This window comes from Amblyomma mixtum, chromosome 3 (assembly GCF_055824585.1).
Source record: "Amblyomma mixtum isolate Tamu chromosome 3, ASM5582458v1, whole genome shotgun sequence".
NCBI lineage: Eukaryota > Metazoa > Arthropoda > Arachnida > Ixodida > Ixodidae > Amblyomma > Amblyomma mixtum.
This window is the reverse complement of record NC_143014.1, coordinates 214630754-214655613: the sequence shown is the minus strand read 5'-3', so window position 1 is coordinate 214655613 and position 24860 is coordinate 214630754. Positions and strand designations below refer to the sequence as shown.

General features: G+C 47.2%; 1 protein-coding gene across 2 annotated transcripts in view; it reads right to left on the bottom strand.

Annotated features, from left to right (window-relative positions):
• Nucleotides 1-11743: 11743 nt before the first annotated feature.
• Nucleotides 11744-24860, bottom strand: part of LOC149353632 (microtubule-associated serine/threonine-protein kinase 3-like) — a 45495-nt gene continuing 32378 nt past the window's right edge. For both annotated transcript variants that reach the window (XM_089577377.1, XM_089577378.1), the window contains 3 exons: nt 23652-23836; nt 14857-15022; nt 11744-12022 (listed from right to left, as the gene is read on the bottom strand). In XM_089577377.1, the coding sequence (XP_089433503.1) occupies nt 11744-12022; nt 14857-15022; nt 23652-23836 (630 nt within the window). The remainder of the gene's footprint in view (nt 12023-14856; nt 15023-23651; nt 23837-24860) is intronic.

Here is a 24860-nt window from a genome sequence, read left to right as displayed (position 1 = left end):
GAATAGAGACGCAGTTTAGGTATTTTAGGATGTAGACGTGATTTAGGCGATAACGCCACGCACAACGAAGCCAATTGATCAATGTACAGTCAGGCTGGAACGAAACGCGAACCACGCCGCACACTTTCAGCTGCAGTATACAACTAGTGTGATTAATGTATCAGGGTGAAGGGTCTACCGAAGTATATATTCATGAACCGGTTGTAAAGAAACACCTCTCTTCAAAGTAGAAAGTACTGCACACGCGCGCTCGCGTTTCATTCCGGCCTGACTTAAAAAGCGGGAAAGCAAACTCAACAAGGTTTGAAAAGCGTGTGTTTGGCTCTCGATAGCTTCAACCAAGACGCCGATTCAGAAAATTTAAAAAACAGGGCTCACCATCGATGTTGATGGCCTTCAATTTCGCAATATAATGTTGTGCCTTGAAGCCAGAAATTAGAAAGTTTATTAGTTAATTCTGGTCAATTAATCGTCTTTTAGTTCAGCTCTATCACGTACACCTTGCTGTGCAGTGCACTGGCACAAACTGCACTGACGTGTCACTCTTGGTTTTTAAAATAAAAATCTTTTAAGATTAAAAAATAAAAAAAATCGCAAAGAAGAAAGAAAAGGATCGTGGTGAAAAAAGTAACCGTTTATGTTCTCGTATAGAGAGTGTATCTACAGGCAAGCAGCAAAAAAAAAAAAAAGAAACCTCTCAGAACATCCAAAATGCCCGCTTACTGCAGTCGCTAAAAAGTTCTTTATCTCACTTTGCATCCCCTTGTCCGCATAACTTATGTTCAGAGATGCATTTTACGTACCTCTAAACACATGATTTTAAGAAATCTTTAAAGGTTTCTAAGATGATTCTGGTGTAGGCTAGTAGGTTCATACTTTCTACGAAACAGATTAACACAGTGCAACGGAACGAGGCGCCCGTCCTGTGTTTCCTGTTTCTTTTATCTTGTCCTCGTTCCGTTGCGCTGTGTTAATCTGTTTCGTAGAGTGTAAAGGTTCATTTTCATCCCCCTGTATAGTGCTATTTCGTGGTCCGACTTGCCAAAGCACGGAGCTGAACCTAGGACTCTTTCCTTCTAGCGAAGTATCAGAAGTGATAAAAAGAAATAAGATAACAGAGAACATTTTCTTGCTCCTTGCGCCGTCCTCCGTTCCGAAGCGCCCTCTACATTTCCAGTGCATTAAAAAAAATTATGGAATAACCAAACTGTCATCTGAACGATACTAACGGGACTTAAGCTTTAACCGGTTCTTCTACAAGAAAAAAAAAGTAGCGATGCAATCCGTGCTGCGCCTAGACTACCCCAGTGCAGGAATGCATGCATTCTAACCCACGTTTCGTTGCCATAAAGAAAGAACGGTTTTGAGAAAATGTGCTTTTATTTATGCGTGTGTTTTGTGCAGCCGCCCAGGATGACGAGTAACGGAATGCAATAGCTGAAGTGAGACACGTAATTAACGTAATTAATGCTTGTCTTCTGCTGTAAAAGATCTCTCCTGGCGCTTCCAATCGCGCTGCTGGTCACCTTCCATGGTCAAAGATCCCGCCTGTCGCTTCCGAAGACGATTGCATTCACGGCGATCGGCGGTGGCACTTCTTGAAGGTTCCACGATGTCGACGCCATTGTGTCAGGCCAGAGCAACACACATGGCGAGTCCAATATTCAGAAGCATCTTATTATGGTAGGTCCATGTGACTGCTATAGCAATATTGAACAAAAGCAGTCGAGAAAGCATTTTCAAATGCGCCGCGCATTCCTCCTCCCCCCCTCATGGCAGCTTCAATGTAAAACATTCGTTCTTTCGATAGGCACCACATGGCGCCACCGGTATCAGGTATGCGAAAGCTGAGTGAACCACCAAGTACCGTTCGGTAGTACGAGCCACGTCCCAGTAAGCAGAAGCAGCAGAAATGCTAGCTTCTGCTTACAGGCAAGCTTCAGGCCGTTACGTCATAAAGATACGGCAGCGCTGGCGTCGGAAGTTCGCTGTGTATGCAAAAGGTGGGATCGTCCGCATTCGTTGTGCAGCGCTTGCGTGACTTTGAATGAAATTCTCGACATGCCCGCCAAATTGTGGTACGGTTGGTTCAGCCATAAGGCATAAGAAGGGAAGCGGCATAAGTTTCTACATGTTTATTACGGTCAGATAGAGGCGAAAGCGATGGGCAGCTGCCGTGGAGCGGGACAAGTTCGGTGATGGATCGGCTTCGCGGCAAACATTGCATTTATGAATCGAAATATAATTAGTTATTTCGCGCCTCTTAATAGGCATAGTTGCTCTTTGGTTGTGTGACGAGCAATGCAAGAACCAACACCGCAACTCGCTCACCTTCTGTCGAGCGCGTGTGATCGAAACTAGAAAACATCGGGGCTGTTTTCAGATGCCAATCACCCGGATTACGTGCCGAGCATCTCTTCGCACAAGAAAGACAATACAGCTGCTGCCAGTCGCCTTCAGCTTTCACATCGATGCGCTAAGCACGACGTTTGAAGCTTTACATGACTGGTAGTAGTACGTACTATGCGCACATTTTTTTTACTATTTTCACTTTCACGAGCTTAAACAAGTGCGTTTGTTCACCACCTGTCCTAGAATGCGGTTAAACTTCGCTAAAATCGCAAGAATGTCTCGCAGTATTACTTCCCAGATTATCTAAATTTTCTCAGTGCAGATTAATCAGAACCTGGCGAACACAGCAAATATCACACCAAAAGCCACCCTGATCAAGCAGAAAGCGTGCACTTGAATGCAAATTTTAAAATAAGACGTAGAATTACTTGATATACTGAACTTAATTTGGCTTGAAGTTCGAGGAAAACGCCTCTGTGTGCGCTTGTACAGTTCTCCCAAAGCCAGGAGTGCAAAAATATAACATTCGTGCGGACATTCTCGTGGAGCGAGGCCTCGGCTCCTCCCGCAAATATATGTTTCATCAAATAGTATAAAGCATTTAGGTTCGCTGCACACTAGACAAAGTTCCAAAGAACAGAGAGATCGATTTGCCTTATTCAAAGTAACTGTGTCCAGTCATTTTTCGCGTTCGCAGGAGTGAAGTTGCTGGGTGTAAGCAGGAAACGCATTACAACGTTCGTCATTTGAAACATTAGTGGGACGCACAATCCACATTATGAGGTGACGATGCGTTAGCAATACGGCCCCTTTGATTCTTTATGCTTTCTTCTGATCTCCGGTTGGCTATCCTTTCTGGTTAACATCCCTGCCTTTCCCACCTACCTACCTACCTACCTACCTACCTACCTACCTACCTACCTACCTGCCTGCCTGCCTGCCTGCCTGCCCGCCTGCCTACCTGCCTACCTACCTGCCTACCTGCCTGCCTACCTGTCTACCTACCTACCTACCTACCTACCTACCTACCTACCTACCTACCTACCTACCTACCTACCTACCTACCTACCTACCTACCTACCTACCTACCTACCTACCTACCTACCTACCTACCTACCTATCTATCTATCTATCTATCTATCTATCTATCTATCTATCTATCTATCTATCTATCTATCTATCTATCTATCTATCTATCTATCTATCTATCTATCTATCTATCTATCTATCTATCTATCTATCTATCTATCCATCCATCTATCTATCTATCTATCTATCTATCTATCTATCTATCTATCTATCTATCTATCTATCTATCTATCTATCTATCTATCTATCTATCTATCTATCTATCTATCTATCTATCTCCTGATCTCGTTTTGCATCTGGTATGCATCGTAGTATCCTAGATCCACGCTTCCACAAAGTAGCGAAAAGCTAGACCACTAGTGAAGTCACTTTCGAACCGCTCCGGACGCCTCCCCGACGGAAACTAGCGCAGGTGCTATCCATGGATTTGTGGCACCCTCTGTGCGCAGTTTCACGAACTAGTTCTTGCGGTGTGAGCATCGGTGTTAGCTTGCGAGCAAAGCGTGAGGTTCTGGCAGTTAAGCACAGGCGAAGGCATGGAGGAAGGGCTGCTGTGATGGCTGAGTAATCTGAAGCAGCAACCAGCCAAGCTTATCTGTTCCCGCCGTCGCTGGTTCGAATCCCGCTCGCAGCTGCAATTAGGGGAGGTTTTAGCGCGCGTTAACAGCCCCGTGTTGCAGAAAAATCAGTGTCAGCATTGACTGACGGCGTGGCCAAAAACTTGGAACCACGGTGCTAAGAACTAACCGACCGGTTCGTGACGTCACAACCACATGACCTCTTCCGGGTGATTCAAACACCTCCAAGCAATCACACTCTTTCCTGTATATATAGGTATATGCTGCCCCGTCAACGCCCGGAACCGGCACGGTGAAAGTCATATATTGTTGCTAGTGTGCTTGGTTCGGTCGCAAACGCCCTTAAGTATATCCAAAGTAAAGTAATTGCAGGGAAATGTAATTTGGGCTGAGTTCGGTTGGATTCACGAACCTATCCCCCTTTGATTGCGAGACCGGCACGCTACATGGTCTGTTCTGAAAGTATGTAAGGGATCGTTAGAGTACGCGGGGTCATCGGAACGCGGCTGGGGGCGCTCAAAGCGAAGCGTCTCCGATTTGGAACGCGGCCGCTCGCGAACGCGCCAAGAAGTACGGGTGTCCACCCCGCCCCGCGGTACCGATTCGCGCACGTGCTGGCACGAATGTCTATTTGTGTTTGTTTTTATTTTGTGGTGGAGAGAGTGCTCTACCTTACGGAAGCTAGAGGGCTGGCCATGCCCTGGATGAAGCAATGATGTTAAGGCCGCAACATGATTGGAAGCCACGGAATGTGGGCCGGGCCTTTAGGGCTTTAAAACTGGGCCCCAGAGCCGGAAGCAGGGTTCTGCGCTAAGGTGAGATGCTATGCATCTTCGGCTACGCCGAGTAGGGGCCTTCCCTAGTATTAGCCAGTTCCACCTTTTTGTTGTTGTGTATCTCTTTGCCGTCTCGAGTGCCTAAACTTGTATATGCAATGTAAATAGCTGTACATAAACTTCAAGTATTCGCCTTACCCCTGCGTGTTAACTCATCGTGAGACCGTCTCTGACGGGGCACCCCTGGTGCGAATATCAAGCTTCAGTCTTCGAGTTAAACCAACCGTCTCTGGCGGGGCACCCCTGGTGCAAGGAAGACAGGGAACCTGTGAAATTTACTAAGTAGTAGGACTGATTTTTTTAAACAAAATGTATTCAAGTGAATTGTACAACCGATTACAATTTCTCAAGGTAGCACTCTTCCGCACCTACACGCTGCTGCTAATGAGTTTTACAGTTTTCGTACGCCTCCAGGAACGCCTGGACCGGAATGCTGTTTAGCTCCCTCGTCACGGCCTGTTGAACTACCTCTACCGATCTATGATGTTTCCCCTTGAGCGTCGATTTTATTCTCGGGAATAGAAAAAAGGCTGCCGGGGCCAAGTCGAGACTGTAGTGGGGCTGAGGCAGCGTTGCCGCCTTGTGCTGGGCAAAAAATCGAGTCTTCATTCACACGATGAAGAAGATCCTACCGGTTCGCCGTTTCCTCCTCTGACAACACTCCCGGCACCAACTTCGCGCACGCTTTCCTCATTGATAAGCTTTCTGTCATGATCTCAAAAACTTGGGTTTGAGGAATGCTGAAGTCATCAGCAATCATTCTGATACTCATTATACCATCACTGTTAAGTAAATGTTTCACTCACTACACATTTTCGTTGGTCTTGCTGGTCGAAGGGCGTCTGGAGCGGTCGTCTTCCTCCACTCTATCCTTATCTTCTCGGAACAGCTTGTGCCACTCATAAAACACCTGATCTACCCATGGAAGCGCCACCGTAGGCCTCCTTAATCATGTTGTGAGTCTCTTTGCCCGTTTTACCGAGATTTACTCAAAATTTTATCGCGTATCGCTGACCCAGTAAACGCTCGATGATTCTGCGTGACGAGACGTTTAGACAGGGGTTCACAGTAAAAGCGACCTCCTCTCATCAACGGCTGAGAGCCGACTGCCGATTTTCCCCAGCATTCCCAATATCCCCCTTCAACGATCCTGCACGCTCATACCACCTCTCGTCCGCCCGTTCGCCCAGGAAAAAACTAGTCCTACTACTTTCAGAACAGACCCTGTACATACGAGGTCTGTTAGAAAAGTATCCGACTTTATTTTTTGTTGCTAACACCTGATGAATATGAAACAAGCGCGCTTGCATCAGGTGACCTTGAAACTTCGTGCGCATTTACGAATTTTTTCCCGCCTGCCGATAGGGTCAGTCGCTGGGACACAGCATTTGAGTGAGGCAGTGCGCAGTGCTCTCGTTGGTTTTTTTATTGCAAGGAAAATGGCGGAGCGACAGGAGCAGCGCAATTGCATCAAATTTTGCCAGAAACTGGGCGACAGCTCAGTGGAAACCATTCGGAATATTCAGATGGTTTTCGGTGACGATGCTATGAGCAGCACACAGATTAAGCAGAGGTACAATTGATTTAAAGATGGGCGCACATCGGTGGAGAGCGAGCCACGCTCCGATCGGCCATCAACATGCCGAAATGGCCAGGTTATTGCCGAAGTGAACGCTATGGTGATGCGGGACCGTCGCGTGTCTACCAGAGAAATCGAGGAAGAGGTGGACATGAGCAATTTTTTCGCACGTTCAATTATTACCGAAGATTTGGCTATGGAGAGAGTTGCGGCGAAATTCGTGCCGAAGCTGCTCACGGTGGAGCAAAATCAGCTTCGTGTTAAAGTCTCACAGGACATCCTGGATTCCACAAACAGTGACCCTGACTTCATCAACATCATAATCACTAGTGACGAGTCTTCGGTGTGCGGGTGCGACCCGGAAACCAAATCCCAGTCGTCACAGTGGAAGCACTGCACGTCACCAAGACCAAAAAATGCCCGCCAAGTGCGCAGCAATGTGAAAGTGATGCTGACTGCTTTCTTTGACTCCCTCTGTGTGGCACACCACGAGTACGCACACCACAGGGTCAAACAATGACCAAAGAGTACTACAGGGACGTCCTCCGTTGCCTACGTGATGCTGTGCGGCGCAAGAAACCGGAGTGGAGGTCAACAAGAAAGTGGCGCATCCATCACGACAATGCTGCTGCACATTCCTCGCATTTGATTCTGACTTTTTTGGCGAAAAACCGGACTCCTGTAGTTCAACAGGCTCCTTACTCTCCTGATATGGCCCCCTGCAACTTCTGGCTGTTTCCCAAAATAAAGAGCCCATTGAAAGTGGCGCGATTTCAGACAAGAGAGGACATTATGGCTGCAACGACAGCTGTGCTAAACTCCATTCCGAAAGGGGCCTTTTCGGAATACTTCCCACAACGGCAGCACCGCTGGGAGAAGTGTGTGGAGTCCCAAGTAGACTACTTTGAAGGTGACTAGGTTTGCAAGGCTCCAGTTATGCAAGTTTTTTTTCTTCGGCCAAAGGTCGGATACTTTTCTAACAGACCTCGTATAGGCCACAAACGACCGTCGGTTCAAGCGGCATGGAGGTAAACCTGGTGAATGCGTTGTGGTCTTTAACTTGCTCTGGTATCTAAAGGCTAAAGAACACGTACTGATACGTGCATAGGTAATATGAATATGGATATTAGTGATTTGGTAATTCAACCAGATTAATTCGATTTCGAGGATGGGTTATTGTACTTGAGCGGTTTGATGCGTGTTTACGTGTGATGTATCGATGTGTAAGGTATGATTCGGGCATCACTAATCGAGGAAACAGGGGGAGGTATAAACACGGCGCGATGTCGCTAAGTGTGCCGCCACGTGTAATGCGACACTACTTCGACTTTAGGTCTTCTCTGTCCTGCAAAAATCAGCCATCCGTCGTGGACGCCGCCAAGGGGCGCTGCGATCCCGTTCGTCTGCAGAGAAAGCAGGGCGTCCTCCCTTTCCCGCGGCTGCAGATAGCGGCTGCTGATTAGCGGTGGCGGTCCGATGAAGCTATCGCGTTCTGCGCGTAAAGGTGAAGTTTAAGCGTCCTCCAAGTTTCTTTATCAATTTACTTAAACAAGATCACAACACTGTAAACCCAGCCCCCCACACACCCGTATACCCCCACATACGAACGACACCATACTTTCTTCAGGATGGGGCTTCAGTGCTATCGCATTAAAAGCTGTTTCGCATCATGCTGGCGTCGTCCTACTTCTTGTTTTTGCACTCCCAGTCGGGGATGATGTATCGGCCCACAAGCTGAGAACTGCAGACAACTAGTTGCTCCCTATATCTCGCACTTTCTCGGTTTCATTTAATCAGCCAACGAAATCGCCCGCCATAGGCGCGGTGTTACTTGCTGCCAAATATGAGCGGAGATGGAAGCCGATGAAGTGCTCTGCGTGGTAATTCCGTCTGGCGGGCAGGTTTAAAAACTGGAGAACTGCAATGCAGGCATCAGCAAAATTTGTCTAACCATATGCGTCTAACCACTGCAGCGCCATCGTTGTCTTTAAACATGACGCTTGTCTTCAAGCAACAGCCCCTTTCAGAGTTGCTATTAAAGGGTCCCACGTGTGGCCTTGTACAGTTTCTAGTTTCCATTATTCGAGCGCCATGCTTGAACATATCCACCCAAAGGAAACTGTATACTCAGTGCACTTCTCGTGATAACAGAAGAGCCCCCACGGCTACTTCAGCCGGAAGATCGGCGCCACTGAGTGTCGAACCGTACAAAAGAAGAAACTGTAGAGACATGTTGACGGTTGTTACAGCAGAGCAGGTTCTTTCTGTTTCAGAAAAATTAGCGCAAGTTGTGCAACTGGCATTTATTACCTATTCCTACTCCTGCAATGTCAAAGAAGACGGAGCCGCAAAACGGATGGTATGTGAGGTAAAGCAGGATGCAAATGTAAACGTAATTACAAATCCAACTGAACGTCGCGCAGGGACTAGCGCCCTCGTTCTTAGTTACTGACGTTACCTATCAAGATAGGGCGCTAGTATTGCAGCTTGAACCGCTTGAGCGGCGCGGATGCGCCGATGTGGAACTATACAGACACGGCTGCTCTGGACACGCCGCCGTGCTCTGTCCAGTCGTGGTACCGGGCACGCATAGAAAAAGCTTCTAAAGCACGGCTGTAAAAGCTCTTATACCTCCAGAGCCACGTATTAGAGACGCTAGCGCCAATTCAACCTTCAGTTACGTTCACAGCGGGCGGGAACAGAATAATGGCGTATTAATCTCCATGACAATCATGATGACACTGGTACGAAATCGGGCGCTCTACGGGAGGAGGGCTAATGTATCGCTGTCCGCCTGCTCTGCGCGCGGCCGCGCACCGCGCTTTACTTGGGTTTTCGTGCACCCTTTCTTTGCTCTTGTGTCATATTAAAATTAGCCCCGCTGCGGCTCAACAACGGCAACCGCAGGGCTGGGTCATGTAGGAAGAACAGAGAACATATTCTGAATTTGTTTATTGACACAATCTTCTCGTTAGTTTCTGTCTAAAAGAGATGTTCCTTCTCAAAATACACTATATCTATATGCTAGAGCACTCCGTACAATACAGATAATGTGCGTCGCCGCACTGTAGGTGTTGTTTGTCTCAAACGGCGCAGCTAACAATTTCAGTACATCCTTTAGTACATAATTCACGCAATATATGTACGATCATTCCGTGCTTACTGAGTTCACTCAATACAGAATGATCATTCCGGTTATACTGAGTTCACGCAATACAGAAGGATCATTCCGCAAACAGCGAGTGCACGAAATTTAATGCATGCACGATGTACATTACAATCGTACGCATTTGCAAAAATATTGTTCAGTGTTTATACAAACAATTGAAAACAAACCACTATCAGGCAGTGGCCTCCACTGTGGCCTTCATCAAATGCGACGCCAACAGAATTCAGTTAACATACAGATGCATAATTGGTTCCCACGATGTGACAGCTCTTCTGGGAACCAAACCCCATGACTGCTTCGCCAACACCAGTGACTAAATAGCAGTTCATGATCCACAGCGCCGAAACGAGCGGTGGCTCCCGAGAAAGCGTGCTCAGGCAGCGAGCGGTTCCCGTCGTATCCGTGTGGGTCTCGCAGCGCTCCTCGCAATTTCAAAGGTCACGAGCACAAAACCAAACACCACCTTAGCTGCCGCTGCACCGACATCGCTAACAGATGAAGGAACACTATGCCAAAGTGACCGGCGCCGCAAAGCATGCGACAGCACCTGAGATAACGCGACTGACTGAGTTAACGAAAAACGCTAAGGATGCGAAGCGGTTACAAGGGCTGCGCGGGGTAGAAGTTCGAAAGGGATAGAGGGAGAAATAGAAAAGGAGAATTTTCTCCTTTCAAAACCATCTAGTGGTTCGATATTGTAATTTTGTTATTTATTACAGACGCTAGCGCCAATTCCTCCCCCCCCCCCCCCCCCGGTCTAAGGCGCGGGTGGCGCAAGCACCACCGTATGAGAGCTTGTTGGTGAATCGGGTTCAGGTTTAAGTTCTCTGAGCGCACGGACGCCCAACACACACAGTTTGCGCTTTAAAACAGTTAATGCTACGCACAGCTAAACGCACATAACAGCCAGCGCCGTAAAAAGTCCCCTAACGAAACTCACGAATGAAGACATGCCGAAGAGTGCTAATAGTCCAGCACATCGTTAGAAGGTGCTCGACAAACATTTCAATAGTTTCAATAAAAACTTTATTCATGCGTCAACACGCAACGAAGCGCTTCTCTCGCATGTCATTGCAATTCTCGACTCCGTGAGTTCCAGCTTTGTGTAGGTCACCGCAGGGACCACACATTACCGCGTTAAGGGCCGACGCGTTTGCGTCGACACGGGCGTGGGTAAAAGTTCGACTCACAAGAAGGTGCACAAACATGGAGGCATATTGTTACATTCCGAACACAGGCGCCAGCGCGAACGTGGAAGCCCCTGGCAGCAGTCCCTCGCGGCCTGCATTTCCCCGTGATTTCTGTTCCTCGGCGCATCCAACGACGGTTAAGCGTCCGCCTCTCTGTTCGTGCTGAGCATAAAGAGTATAGACAAGGGTACATTGTGTGAAACGACGTGGCACAATAATAGAAAGAGACAAATAAATGTGATTCGCTCTGGGCGCGTTAGGTACAAGCACTGCTATTGATTTCTTCAGCTTGCACGCAGAACTTGCATTGTGATTGCCGAGTGGTTGGTAGCATGTAAACCTCGCACCCATATAGATATGTGCGCCCTATGCTGAAGCCTCAATATATTCATTTTTCGCTTTGTTGAAACATTTCCAAGAAAGCATAATGGAGTAATGAAAAAATAGAGGCGTCTTTTCAAAAAGTTTGGGGTTATTGCGGTGCCGGATTCGCAAATGTATAGTGGGTGAATAAGCGTTACTGTAGCGCGGCACTGCGCAAGAAGGCACGTTTTCTCTGGGGTCGGCACCGGCTGCTGCATGCTCATGTGTCATAACGATGCTCTGGAAGCAAGCACCACTGTGACCGCTAGGCTGGCAAGGTGAAAAACAATAATGAAATGGGTGAGGCGCTCAATTTTGCCGTTCCTCACTGCGTGCTGCTCCACCGGGAGCCCTTAACATCCGTGGCCATAGAGTAACGCGTGAACTCTGCTTAAGAAGCGGCTTCTCGGGCACTGTACAACGTTCTTACTTTTTTTTTTTCATTTTCGAAGGAATAACGGAACGCTGCATTAGCGTAGCTGCGGAACACTAAAGGCTCTCTCCTTGTGGAGATGACCGTTAAGTGATGGTAACAAACAGTGCAATGGGTGAGAAGAATGTACAGATGACGCGCGGGTGCAAGTTAGTCACTCTGTCTTGCCGTCGTTGACGAAGGCGTCCGAAGAGGGCGTCTCAACGTTGGTGTCTGTCATGACAGTCTCATGGAGGCGTGTGTACGAAGGCCGCCGCTTGCGCAGAGGGGAGATGGCCGCAATGGTCACCTTCACCTCTGCCTTGGATTTCGCCAGCGTCGTCTTCATCATCGTTTGCGTGAGCGACTCCACGGGGATGTCGTCCAGATGCGTGACGATGTCCCCCGGGTAGATGGTCTTGCCCGTCGTGCTCACGTTCAGGTTGCCAACTTTCTGCGCAGCGCAGAGAAGCGTCAAAAACAGAGAGTACCAAATATATCGCTGGTGGTCACAACACCCGACGCACGCGTTTTGAAATGACAGCGTTGCGGGAAAGAATGTAGAGTTTCTGCACACTCTAAACACGAATACGCCTGTGTGGGAGTAGAAAGGGGAGTAAGCTGTCCTCTGGCGCATCTCCCTTTCATGAAAGGGAGTGCGCTAGAGGACAGCTTACTCCCCTTTTTATTCCTTTCTGGTTAGAATGATGCGTAGGGAGTGTTCAGGGTTGGACACAAGGTCCGGTGGTCTGTGACAAAGCTTGACATTGGGCTGGTTGGTTCATCACATCGGAGTAAAATAGCCCTTGGGAAGAGGGCATTAACAAAGAAACGGGACGAAACGGTGCTGCAGCGTTTCCTCCTATCTCTTTCTTTGTCCCGTCCCAGTGATGTCCTTGTAATCAAAGATATGCGTGCCCAGGGCTCAGTGTTCTCAGAATTAATAAGCGGTAAAACAGTTGCCTTGAAAAATGCTATACTCTTTATCCAACAGCAAGTTCTTTTGCACTCGTAAGCGGCCAGCCACTTGGCAAACCATGGCCAGAGTCGTCGAGTGTTCCCCCTTTTTCTTTATTATCTGCGCGTCCTTTAGCCTACAGGCTGTTCCCAACCTTACGAATAATGATTACGGTACTTTTGGCAGCCCATAGGTGGCGTTCTGAGCAGCGGCCGCTACCATAAGAACTGGGTAGCTTTGTCATCACCTCATATTCATTTTTGACCATGGTCAAATACCGGGAGTGTGAAATTACTCGAAGCAGCTTTTTCTTTTGAAATAAAAGATACAACGGGGTGGTTTGTACAAGTGGATTGAACAGGAAGGTCGAGATTGGTTAAGCGATAACGTGCAAAAATTTGACCATTAGTTACTAAAATTAACTAATCAAAGTTCTATTTTTTCCTTTTGGGCAAAGATTTATATTGTAAATTTGAAGGACGTAGACATTTTAAGTAAGGCCACATTTTAAAATTTCCATTTCGCCAAAGTTCCAGATATCGAACGTGAAAAAGATCGAATGTCTTTAAGTTGGCTTTCTCGTGTTACACGTTCACCAAACGGAGTATCTGCATGTGGTGCCGTCATGAAAACAGCGCTAACATTTTCGACGCCATAAAACACACGAACTCCGTAAGTATTTTCTTTATTAATTATTCGGGTGACGCCGTTTGAAAGCAGCGTCAACAGGACTAAAAACTGAAGAAAGAGCACACGACACAAGTACTTCACGATGCTTTTTGTTTTGTTAATTATGAACCTGTACCAACGCGTCAAACTCGCGGGCCATCTTCAGGCTATTCGACCACTGGGCAAGCCAATCTAGCGAGTTTTCAAGCGTGTGCTTTTCACGCTCGATATTTCGAACCACAATGCCCATTCTGAGATTTCAGCAGCTCGGGTAGCGTTCGATGTTGACAGCCTTCAATTTCGCAATGTAGTTTTGCAACCTAAAGGTATGAATTAAAAAGGTGATTAGTCAATCTTAGTTTATTAATCACCTTTTTCTTTTATTGCACCCTGTCATATAAACAACGCCTGCCTTCGGTACTGTGCAGACCCCATCGGCGTACCGTTCGTGGCTTTTAAAAGAAAGAACCCTATCGAATAATTTGAAACACGGTATACATAATACCCCATCGGAGGAGGACTCATAGGCAATCTCACATTTGTCATTATGGAACACGCTTCGGTAGTAGGCATGCTGTTCTGGCATGTTTTCTTTACAGGAGAAGGGGGCTGCATTTTTCTTCTCTACCCTTTTTGTTTTTGTGTGGGTACAGATAATTTTTCCCTTACGCAGGCAAGCCGAAACAGGATGTCTGTATGATTGTGGCGATATATCGAAGCGGAACACATCTCTTGTGGCAGTAGGCCGGGTACTGCTGTTTAATGCCTCCCATAAGAGTGAAAACTTCGCCAAGCACATTTCTAACAGTCTTTCTATCAAACAGCGTACACAGAAAATGATGGAAGTATACGCAAGCTCATCTGCAAGCAATTTTCTGGCCGACAGAAGCTTCTTGCTATATGGTCTCAAGACTGGCTCATCGTACCAGTGAAAAAGATCGGACAAACGCCTCAAGCGGAAAAGTTGTCAGCAAACTTCTGCTTCTTGTTCCCTAAAGCGGCCCTTGTCCCATTTAGAATCACTTTGATTCCGAACACAGTGACCACAAACGTGAATCTTAGAAACTTAAACTTAAACTCAACATTCCAAGTGCCTGCAGAAGTAACAAAATATTCACACAAGCAAATTAGAAAAGTCCTTGAAGAATGCCTACACTGGTCAGGTTTTCGACTAACATTGGGCGAAAAATATCGGCGCTTACATCTTCCATGTGTTATGACAGCGAAGATTTAAAGGCTCTTAGTACCTAAGCCCACAAATGAACAAAAAAACCTCTTAGAAGGGACGTGTAACACATGAAAAGTTTGCAGAAGAATAAGGTGCCGAAATGAATTTTACGACGTAAAATAATTAAAATGCTTGGTTTAGATAACTGAACGCCATAAAAAAACGAATCTATGAAACAGGTAGAGAAAAAAAAAAGACATATGTTGCGCAAAGAGGTCCCAGTTATGAAGTGGCTTTCTTGAATTTCTGAGGTTGAAACGTGGTTGCGGTTGTGGTAGAAAATACGCTTGTCGCAAACAAAGTTTCAGTTCACGAAAGCCGGCTACGCATGTAGATTAGCTGCTCGTGCTTGCTACCACTCAATAAAGCCTTTCCTTTGCACCAAAATCATTTGCGCACGTTACATGATTACGTAGCGAGACGCACGTGTTACCTGGACAATGTGGTACCTGGTGTGGCTCTTCTGCTGCTCGTTGTATGTCTTCACCTCCATCGTCTTGAAGCCGTACCCGTTGCCGCCTCCCGTGCATCCCCCGCGTACCGCTCGAAGCACGATTGTGTCACGGCGACACGAACTGAGGATGGCCTGTATGTCTCTCCTGCGGAAAGCGCGAAGCGCCATGGCAGCAACGATTAGCTTAAACGTGCTTCCTACTTTGTCTTTCGGGATTGTTTTTCTTCAGATATAATTGCCCTCCCGAGGTTAGGTGACCATTCGTGACATGACAAATTTTTTAAACAAGTTCTCACAGAAACTTCCTTTATCTAATACCGCTCAAACATCCACCCGAAAGCGGTTTATGCGGCCCAGGTGGCCAAAAGAAGGCTGGTTCGAGGTCGTTGAGCCACAACTGCAATCTCACAGATTAGTTTTCAGACTAGGACTAGCGTCTTGTCGATCGTGTCATGAGCTGTTCGGTGGCCGCAAGGGCTCGCAGAAATTTTATCTCAGTGGTCCCAGTGCAAGGCGAATGTCGCTCGACGAAGACGATGATGAAGACAACAAAGACGGTGTCATAGCGGAAGGTATGTTGTAAATGTTGGACATATTTTAGCGCCGTAACAGCTTGTCCATACATGTCGAGGCACCGCAGGCGCATGAAGGTGGCTAACTAACGCAGGGCCAGGGCTGGTATAATTCTCTTCGAATAGGTGCATGCTGATGGGGACAGAACACATTTCCGAAACACAGTGTGGAGCCAGACATGAGATGCAGGATGAGGAGGCTTCTTATAATTCATCATCGAATATAAAGGCACTGAAAAAGATAGAAAGTTTTGCCGACCAGGGAATACTATAAGGGTCGGTATAACAGCAAAACGAAAAAACGCCCAGTAGTATACGCTTGGCCAACTCTAGGGAGCCTACATGTTGCGCCGCGGCGCAACATGTAGCCTCCCTTGCAAACTCCAGCTAGCATACACCCCCCCCCCCCTTTTTTTTCTGTTGATATCTTTGATACCAAGTGACACTCAATGGATGCACAAGAGATGACTCCACGTACTGCCCATCAACGAATTGTGCGCAAAATTTATTACACATTACTTTCTGCACGGCAGTCGTATTAAACGTTCCCATACGAAACCCCGCACCTCCTACTCCTTCCCATCTCCTGCCGCAGTAGCGAAAGCAGCAGATAAACGGGTGGCCACAATTTCGGGGCTTCGTCAGGGTTCAATGCAAAGGATTTCGGTTGAGCATGTAGTGGATTGATACAGCAGAGCTTAGTTTGAATATCCTCCTAAGACCAGTCCATGGGAAATGTGTTCGATATATTGGACAACGGAATCACTGGCGTGACAGCCATGCAAAAAAATTTTATCATCATCATCATCACCACATCACCCACGCCTGGCCGTTTATCCGCCACATGCCCGAACTACGACCCATCTCAACTCCAAGACAGCCATCGACTGGAACGATCTTCCCGCAGACGTCATCCTTCACTCTAACCCCAGCCACCTCATATTTGCCATAGAACGACTTTTCTGTTAATTCATGTCTAACCCACCCCTCATGTAAAACACCACCCCATGGGGCCTATGAGGTATTGAAAAAAAAACAAATAAAATTATGGCAATACCCACTGCAAGACAAAGGCATCTCCCATTTCTATCCAATCAACCCAGTCCTGTGCCACCTATGCCCATCTTATCCTCGCAAACCTCTTAATCTCATCCGCCCACCTAACTTCTTGCCACCCCCTGCTGCACCTGCCTTCTCTTAGAATTCAATCCGTTACCCTTAAGGACCAGCGGTTATCTTGGCTTCGCATTACATGCCCTGACCAAGCCATTTCTTCTTCCTGATTAACTCGCGTTTGTTCCCTGACCCATACTGCTCTCTTCCTGTCTCGAAACGTTCAACCTGTCATTTTCCCTCCCAGAGCCCGATGCGTTGTACTGAGTTTAAGCTGAACCATTTTCGTTAGCCTACCCGGGAGACAATTTCTCCGTTGTGATTCACTGCATGTATGCAAGGAGTATTCAGAGCGTTGAGAGAGGAGTTAGGTTGAAAAATAATTGGGAATACCTCAACACCCTTCGATTAGCAGACTATTGTGTTAATCCTCTCAAGCCTAAAAATTAATCTGAGTGCGACTAAAGCTATTTTCAACAGCTGGGTTTTGGAACCATTAGCGACAGGTAGTAATGTGTGCGGATTAATTGAGTACTATTGCGCTGATCAAGGTTGAAAGAGATGTTAGAAGACGAATAAGAGGAAGGTGGAGAACATTTGGCTCTCAGTGTCAAAACAGATTTCACAAGCAGGTGCGTTATGTCACAGCCTTCTCGACACACTCTAGAAAGCGTAGTGCTCCGGCCGACGGCCACGTCGGCGCGCACCATGGTGTACTCTCGACAAGCAGTTCTGATTGCATCGCCACATTCTGCTTCGCTGCATATCTCCTAAGTTTGCGAGACAGGGGGCGATTGGCACCGTGGGCTGTGAGAACGACACCGAGCTGAATTCCCCAGATTTTGCGTTCTCGGGGAAAGAAGGCAACTTCCAAAACGTGCGCGTAGAAGTTGGTCAAAAAGGCAGCTGGCGAAATTGTATTCACCACATTTAGCCATCTTGTACGATGTACTGTGCGATGTCAGTGCAAGTTAAAGAACCCCAGGTGGTCGAAACTTCCGGAGCCCCTCACCCCGGAGCCCCTCATAGCCTGAGCCGCTTTGGGACGTTAAACCCACATAAATCAAACCAATTTACGTTCGAAAAGATTTCATTGGGCATTGAAGAACGCATTGACATTGACGCATTAGTACGCAGTTTCACTCCAAAATAAAACAAGCCTTTCCATGCGTGGTATTATTAGAACCATCAACTATCAACGAGGCTCATTTTCGAAAACAACAGATTTGCATTAGACAATGCATACCGGCGGGGCTCAGAGGCCTGTTATTGGCACAAAAATATCGCACACTTGGGACGACCAGATTTACTTCCAAGAGCAAGATGTTTGCACTGGATAGTGCACAGCACCCGTACTTAGAGACCTCTTATTAGCACAAAAAAATAGCACTCTCGAAAGTCTCTTACAAGCTTCCACGGTAGTGAAATGCTTTCGATTTATTGAAAATTTCGTTGTCTTGCTTGACACCAATGTTTCAGACATTGAAGTAAGGTTGATCAAAAAATTGGCGACGATTACGTCACTTCCTAATGCAAAATTTGATCGCAGTTCATCAGCTGTTTCAGCTTTTCGATAAATTGAGGCAAAGAATTCGAGCAAAACATGTATGTACAATTACAGACAACTTGTTATTTTTCACACATATTCCTTCTTCAAGAAACACTCCACTAACAGTTCTTGATTGTCATGAAGGAAGCTTTGTGGTAGGAGAAATAGATGGATATATGCTCGACTTGCTGCACCAATGCCTGGTCCTCAAAGACGAGGTCAGCGCAAGCATTTCGCGAGGTTGTCACAGCTGTGGGATCCGTTACGAGCGAGAGGAGCTGGATGTTTTTCCGCAAAAGAGGTAAGAAATTTCCGCTTGTCTTTATATCTACATTCAAGTTCCCACTTCGGCGGCGCGAACGGCAAGGTCTTCTCGGCGGCGGCGCTTAGCCTGTGCCTGAGCGACGCGCACTCCTGGATCATCTCGACGGCGGCGACGGGAAGCTTCTGCTTCAGCGGCACGCACCTCTGGATTCTCGCGGCGACGGCGCTGGGCCTCTGCTCTGGCAGCTCGTTTAGCGGCAGCGGCAGAAGGACTCCCACCGGTTGCCTCGCTCATGGCTCACAAAGAACTTGCAGAGAGTAAACTATTTATATAGGCAGGCGGTTCACAGTGACAAACGGCGGCGGCTACGCGTTTCGTCTCGGGCGGTTGTCAGCTAACTTCGCGCACTTGTTGCGTGCGTTCCCAGACACCCTTGGAGCGCGTGGGGGTAGCGGTCTCGGACACAAAGGAGATGCCCTGGACTCAGCGTGGCAAGCTCAGCGGAGACCAGCTACCAAGTGACAAGAGGTTTTTGGTCGTTTGTTGCCCAGCTTTCGCCGGTCGCAAGCCAGAGAATGGGTCGTAGCCGAAGGTTCACAAAACAAAGTTTATACAGCACTGAGACGATACAGAGGATTTCACAGTCACTAGTACAAGCACATACAAAGTGATTAATAAAACCATGCAACCGTGCAAAGTTACACTTGAGAGAGATTACAATACAAAAGATTTATTGCACTTAAAGTGCACTACCACAAGAGAGAGAGAGGCAAACAAACAAAACACAATTTGTTCACTGAATCTTAAACGGCGGCTCGGGCGGTCAACGCCCTTCTTATACAGGCTCGCTCCGCGTCTGTCTGTTCTTCGCGCCAAGGCAGGCGTGCAGATACACACAGTGTCTGCTGTGCAGTCTCCTTCTCGTTCTCGCGCTGGGTGCGACTCCTCATTGGTCAAAGGCCGGGCGTGGCTTCGAGGAGCATCTGGAACGTTCTGTCGTGGCGCCGCCGCCGTCGCGCGAGTGAAGAGGTGGAGGGCATCTCTTAGAGTACGCAAGGCTATGCCCTCTCTGTCAACATCGCGCAGAAACGACTCGCACAGTCTAGAACAATCGACGGCAATATCCCGCGCGCCGCGTCGGCGAGCGGTGGGAGAGGGGGCAGCCACACACACACAAGGCTAGTCGCTCTCCAGGGGTTCGTTCTCCCCCGTTTTACGGCGCGTGCCGGCGAGAACCGTCCGCGCGGCGCTGGTTTTTTTTTTTTGTTTCTTTCTAAGGAGGAGAGGAGGTTGAGTTTTTACCCTCTCCTGGTTACGACGGACAATGGCGACGGCGACGCCGCGAAACGCAGAAACGGGCGCCTAAGAGCTGCGCTCTAAAGGGTAGCTGGCGAAGCTATATTCACTACGTTTAGCCATCTTGTACGATGTACTGTGCGATGTCAGTGCATAATAAAGGACCCCAGGTGGTCGAAATTTCCGGGGACGTTCACTGCGGCTCCCCCATAGCCTGAGAGACTTTGGGACGTTAAACACCTATAAACCTAATTCTAAGCATGACAGTTTCAGCAATCAAACCGAACGCCATAAGCTAACAGCTGCCTGTCGCTGCAGATGAATCAATTTTCGGACATTGGAAGTCGCTAAAGAAAGGCTCAGAAATATAAGAATCGAATTGGCCGCACCTGAGAAGACAAAATGACCAGATAGCTGTTATACCGTACGTTCACAACCTCCCGCACAGAGATATAAAGTTAGGCAATTGAGTCCACATTAATGTCATTTTTGTTCAACTACCGAACGGCTAAGCAAGGCCTGCAGAAACGTAAATATCACCAATGTGGCCCCGTATGAGTAAACGAAAAAAATCAAGGCAGGGTTTAACCACGGTTATGCCCAAAGGTCGAGTGATAGCATTTTGGCAATGGCCCGGGCCAAGTTTGGAGGCCGATGTGGTGTCGCGCATGATCAATAAGGGTGGACGTCGATTTTGTTTCAAATCGGCCGAGGTCCACCTGTCAGTTAGTCAAAGTCAATGTGTTGCCATGCTGTGTTTCTCAAGGTTAAACCAAGCTCAAATCATGCACGGCATAGTGAGCGACGTTTGCGTTCAGTAGAGCTACCGCTCTAAAAGCCAGAGAACCGATTTGTGGCGTGTGAACGAGGCGTTCACTACCATTCCACCATTACACAATCTGGGGTAAGCAGTACTCTGGCCAGGCCCCCAGGAACGTGAGTGTCTAAAATAATATTACTGCATTGAGAACAAGGTAGTGAAGAGACATATTGGTCTCCTATAAAGGCATTATGATTGCAAGGTGTACATCACGGAAAGCAAGGTGATACAAAATGAATAACAGTAAGATAACGCGCGAAATCGTATAAGCAGCTGAAAGTGTGTGGTTAAAAGTCATGTCCATCATCTGCCTTCCTTTGGCACAGTATACAGAACAATTAGTCTTTGCGACATGATTGTGACGTCATAGTTGCTGCTATCAGCTTTTTTGATTCCTGTTGTGATTCGTTGTCTCTTTTTTTCTGCTTGTTGTTTGGAGCCCGGTGCATTTATTCCTGCAATTCAAGTGCTACACATTTAGTCGCAAGTCAGCGGTCGTTGGTGTGCTTCTTTCTTGCGTCCCGTACCCGCTCGCCCTCATCATCACGAAGTAGAAGACGATTACTATGATTAATGCAATTCTTACGTCCAGAGAATTTGCATCATTTTATTTCAAACATAAGGCCCGGCCACTACTTTTTTCTCCAGCATGATCAAGAAATGAAGTTCCCATTAATAAGGTCAGCAGCAAGAAAGTACCAGGTTTATTTAAAGAAACATGCACAACTTTTGTCAAAAGTATAAAGCCCACGAGGATTGTTTCTAGGGTCATGCACTGCGGCTCCTTTTGCATCGCCAGAATTCAAAATCTTTAGAACGCCAGAGGAACTGCCACTTTCACCCCTCCAGCTAAATCCCCTCTCGGTCAACAGCGTCCCTCTACATATACCTGAGAAGGAAATAATCCCGTGGGCCACATACCTTTCACAAAGGCTGTACACGTATCACCCGGTGAGGGCTCGAAACAAATACTTTTTTTCCTTGTGAGTCCAACAGCTGTATTATATACTCTCGACATCTAGAAGCAAAAAGTACGCACAGTATATGCGTAACGAGCAAATGAATTTGACGGGTTAGTAATGGCCTACTCAAAAGAATGCCTGTGGCATGTCGATGTACTCACCATTCCAGATCTTATCCTACTCAAGTAATCTTGGCTAAACTGCTGCATTCTGCTTCTAAGAAAATAATTTTTCCCACAAGGCAGTAAAGCATACTTGCAGTGAAATGAAATATCTGAATACAGAAACTGTGAAAGCGGACCTCGAGAAAAACCTGAGATGAGTGCACTACCATGCTAATAAAAGAGAACAAAGACAGACAAATATACATATTCTTGACAGCACAAAAACAGATCAGAATAAAAGGGAGTCAGTTCATCGTGTCTTCGAGAAAACATACTTCCCTGTATAAAGTCTGACTGATATCTCATTGATAGATTCTGTTGCTTTCTTCTCGATAAAGTGCGTTGCTATAAGTTCTCGTCCTTTTTTGTTATGTAGCTTGCGCAGTAACTTAACTTGTTTTATTAGAGGCTTGGATTTGTATCTCGGGCAATGCGTCGGTAAGTAACGTTGCTAATGGCAACAATATGTATATTTTCTGTTCCTCGAATAGACCTCAAAGAAAAATTTGCCTGTGTCCTCTCGTGTGAACGTTGCATTGCGCAACCCATCTTTCTATTGTTCAAGTTCGTGATGCGGAGCCATCCAGTACGGCTGAACTTTTATTCCACACTGCTTCAGTACGTGAAAAACCTCTATTCAGAATAAAGTTCTCGCCGCGCCTCTGCTGAGGTGTACATTGCTCTAATCTTTTTTTTTTTTCTGACCTGTGCATGCGTGAACATGTTCCTAAGAGTTCAATAATAGCAGCTCTCAGCTCATTGTTGGGACAACGTTCCACGCAACAATACACCAGTTTTCCTCAAACTTCGTGCCGTCACGAAACCCCCGACCCATTCGGAAACTAGTCAGAAAGACGAACCATTCGCTGCGGCATCAGGCGAATACGCATTCATATTAAGCAGGCAAACCCAAAGAATCGAAACATACCAAACATGAAAGTGGTGTGTATTGTTTCGCGAGTTGAAGGCTACATGTCTGGTGGTTTCTGGCAACAGAAAATGGAATTTTATTGCTGGATGGCTTGAGTCCTGGTATCCGTATCTTTTTCAAAGTGCCATTGCATTCGACTGAGCCAAAGCTCAGACTTTTGCGCTTTCAATTTGCTGTGCATTAACGCTGGAAACGCAGTTTCATACGGCAAAGCTGTTGCCAATAGTAGCGATGACTTGCGCCACCACTCGAACACACCGGATACATTTCAATGCATTTGTCCCCAGATATCGGGAAGAGACCACCAAGAAGCACTTGCAGGAAAGCGCCATCGGGGTGCTCTCTTTCAAGGGCAGGAGGTCTACGCACAACATTTATCTTTCGAATAGTTTCATTTCTAAGCGCATAGAGTAAAAATGCGGCCAAAAAGGACAAAGGAAGTGTATTTTTGCTTTCGTTCGACTTTTTGATATCAGTAATCACAAGACACCCATTTTAAAGGGAAGCTAATACAGTGCGCAACTCACTGGACGCCCTCAAGCAAACCTAGGCATCTGCATATTCATTGTGCCATGTCTCACAAAGTATAAGAACGTGGTCGCGGCCGGCTGATTGCAGGGATTTCATTTCAACCAACACCGAAAGAGGGCGAACTGTAGTCTGAGTAGGCAGCTCTCCCTGAACTGTTCGTATACCTTCCCGTTCAGATGTCTGAGTAGGCAGCTCTCCCTGAACTGTTCGTATACCTTCCCGTTTAGATGTTTCAAATACATATTCAGTCTACATTGTCTAATTGACTATTTCGTGGCTTCTTTAAACTTTCGGCCAGCGGTTACACGTAAAGACCTATTGGAAGCGCTGAGCAGTTTGTTGCTGCCTCAGACATGGAACTTAAGTACCTTCTCACATCAAAGGACTCATCTCTCAGGCCTGACTTAACTTATCTCCTTCACCTGCACATTAAGATATGTAACCTCCCTATTCCTTTAGCTGAACGTGGGCCTCCCGGTGATGCCTCAAAGAGCGTGCAGTCAAGTTACCGCGATATGCCTTATCAACATCAAAAGCGTAAGAGCGTGTGCGTCCGAGACTGCGCGCTCACCGTGTGTTGAGGATGCGGAAGGCGCTCGAAGAGAGCACCGTGATGATGACCTGGTCGCCGGAGGTGTTGAGGAGCTTCTTGACCTGGGGCAGGGGCATCTTGCTGATTGACGTCCCGTTCACGGCCACCACCACGTCGCCCTGGAGCAGCTGCGACCGCTGGGCGGGACTGCCGCGCTTCACACTCTGCGCTTGCACGGAGAAGGACGCGCCCACAGTCTCAATCCCGGCGCCGCGTTACCCTCTTGCCAAATCTACGAGTCTTGTGGTAAATTTCACGCAGCGCAAAAAAAAAAAAACGCGAACAGAAGTCTTGCCTTCACGGCATATACTGTCCAAGATTACGAGCGTACTGCATGCGCAGCCGCTGCACACAAAATCTGTTATATACAAATGGCCCGTAGCTGTTTCTAGCGAAGCAGACATTTGGGCTAGTTGGTGTGAATTCATGGTGGAAAAAACAGCGCAAACTGTTCTGTTCTTTCTAATAAACCTTAGTTGCGAGTCAGCGCTTGTAGTGTCTCCCCTCTTTTCTGTGTTTCCTGTCTTAGTTTGCGCCGTTTTTTCCACCTGTTTCTAGCGCTCTATCGATGATTGGCGAGGTTGTCGAGGGGAGCTTGACGCTGGTGTGAATATGCTTTAAAGTTGTCGCAGGTAGCCTGCTTTTCAGAAGAGTTTAACTTGCGCGAAAGCGCCATTCGTGTCGGGAAAACTTGTCCAGACCAATATGACTGTTTATGACTTGTTTTGTTCGTCTGGGTGCCGCCGACATTTTCTTCGCTCCTGTTGCCTACAGCTACCAACATCGGGATACGGTTTCTGTGAGCTTAACGTTTTGGGGAAGACCACGCTCGCTCCTGTCGAACGTGTTGCTATTTTTGAGCTATTTTGCGTTCTCTTATCAGCTATCCGACAAGCCTGTGCTTTCGAAGCCAGTATTCTGAAATTTTCAAAAAAAATCTTGGGTCAAGTTTGACATGTCAGGTGTAGTTTGCACTTGATCCTAAAGCACTTGAAGGTAAACAATGATGGCGCAGCAGTGTGCGATTTGTGTACAGCCTTGTTTTGGCTATACCTGTTGCGCCAAGTAGCAGCCAAACGTCCATGGCGATAACTTTGGCAGCGCCGTTCTCCTTAGCTCTATGACTTATTCAGATGAGGCAGATACAACAATGGCAAACATTTCCCATCTACCCCATTGCCGTCAACA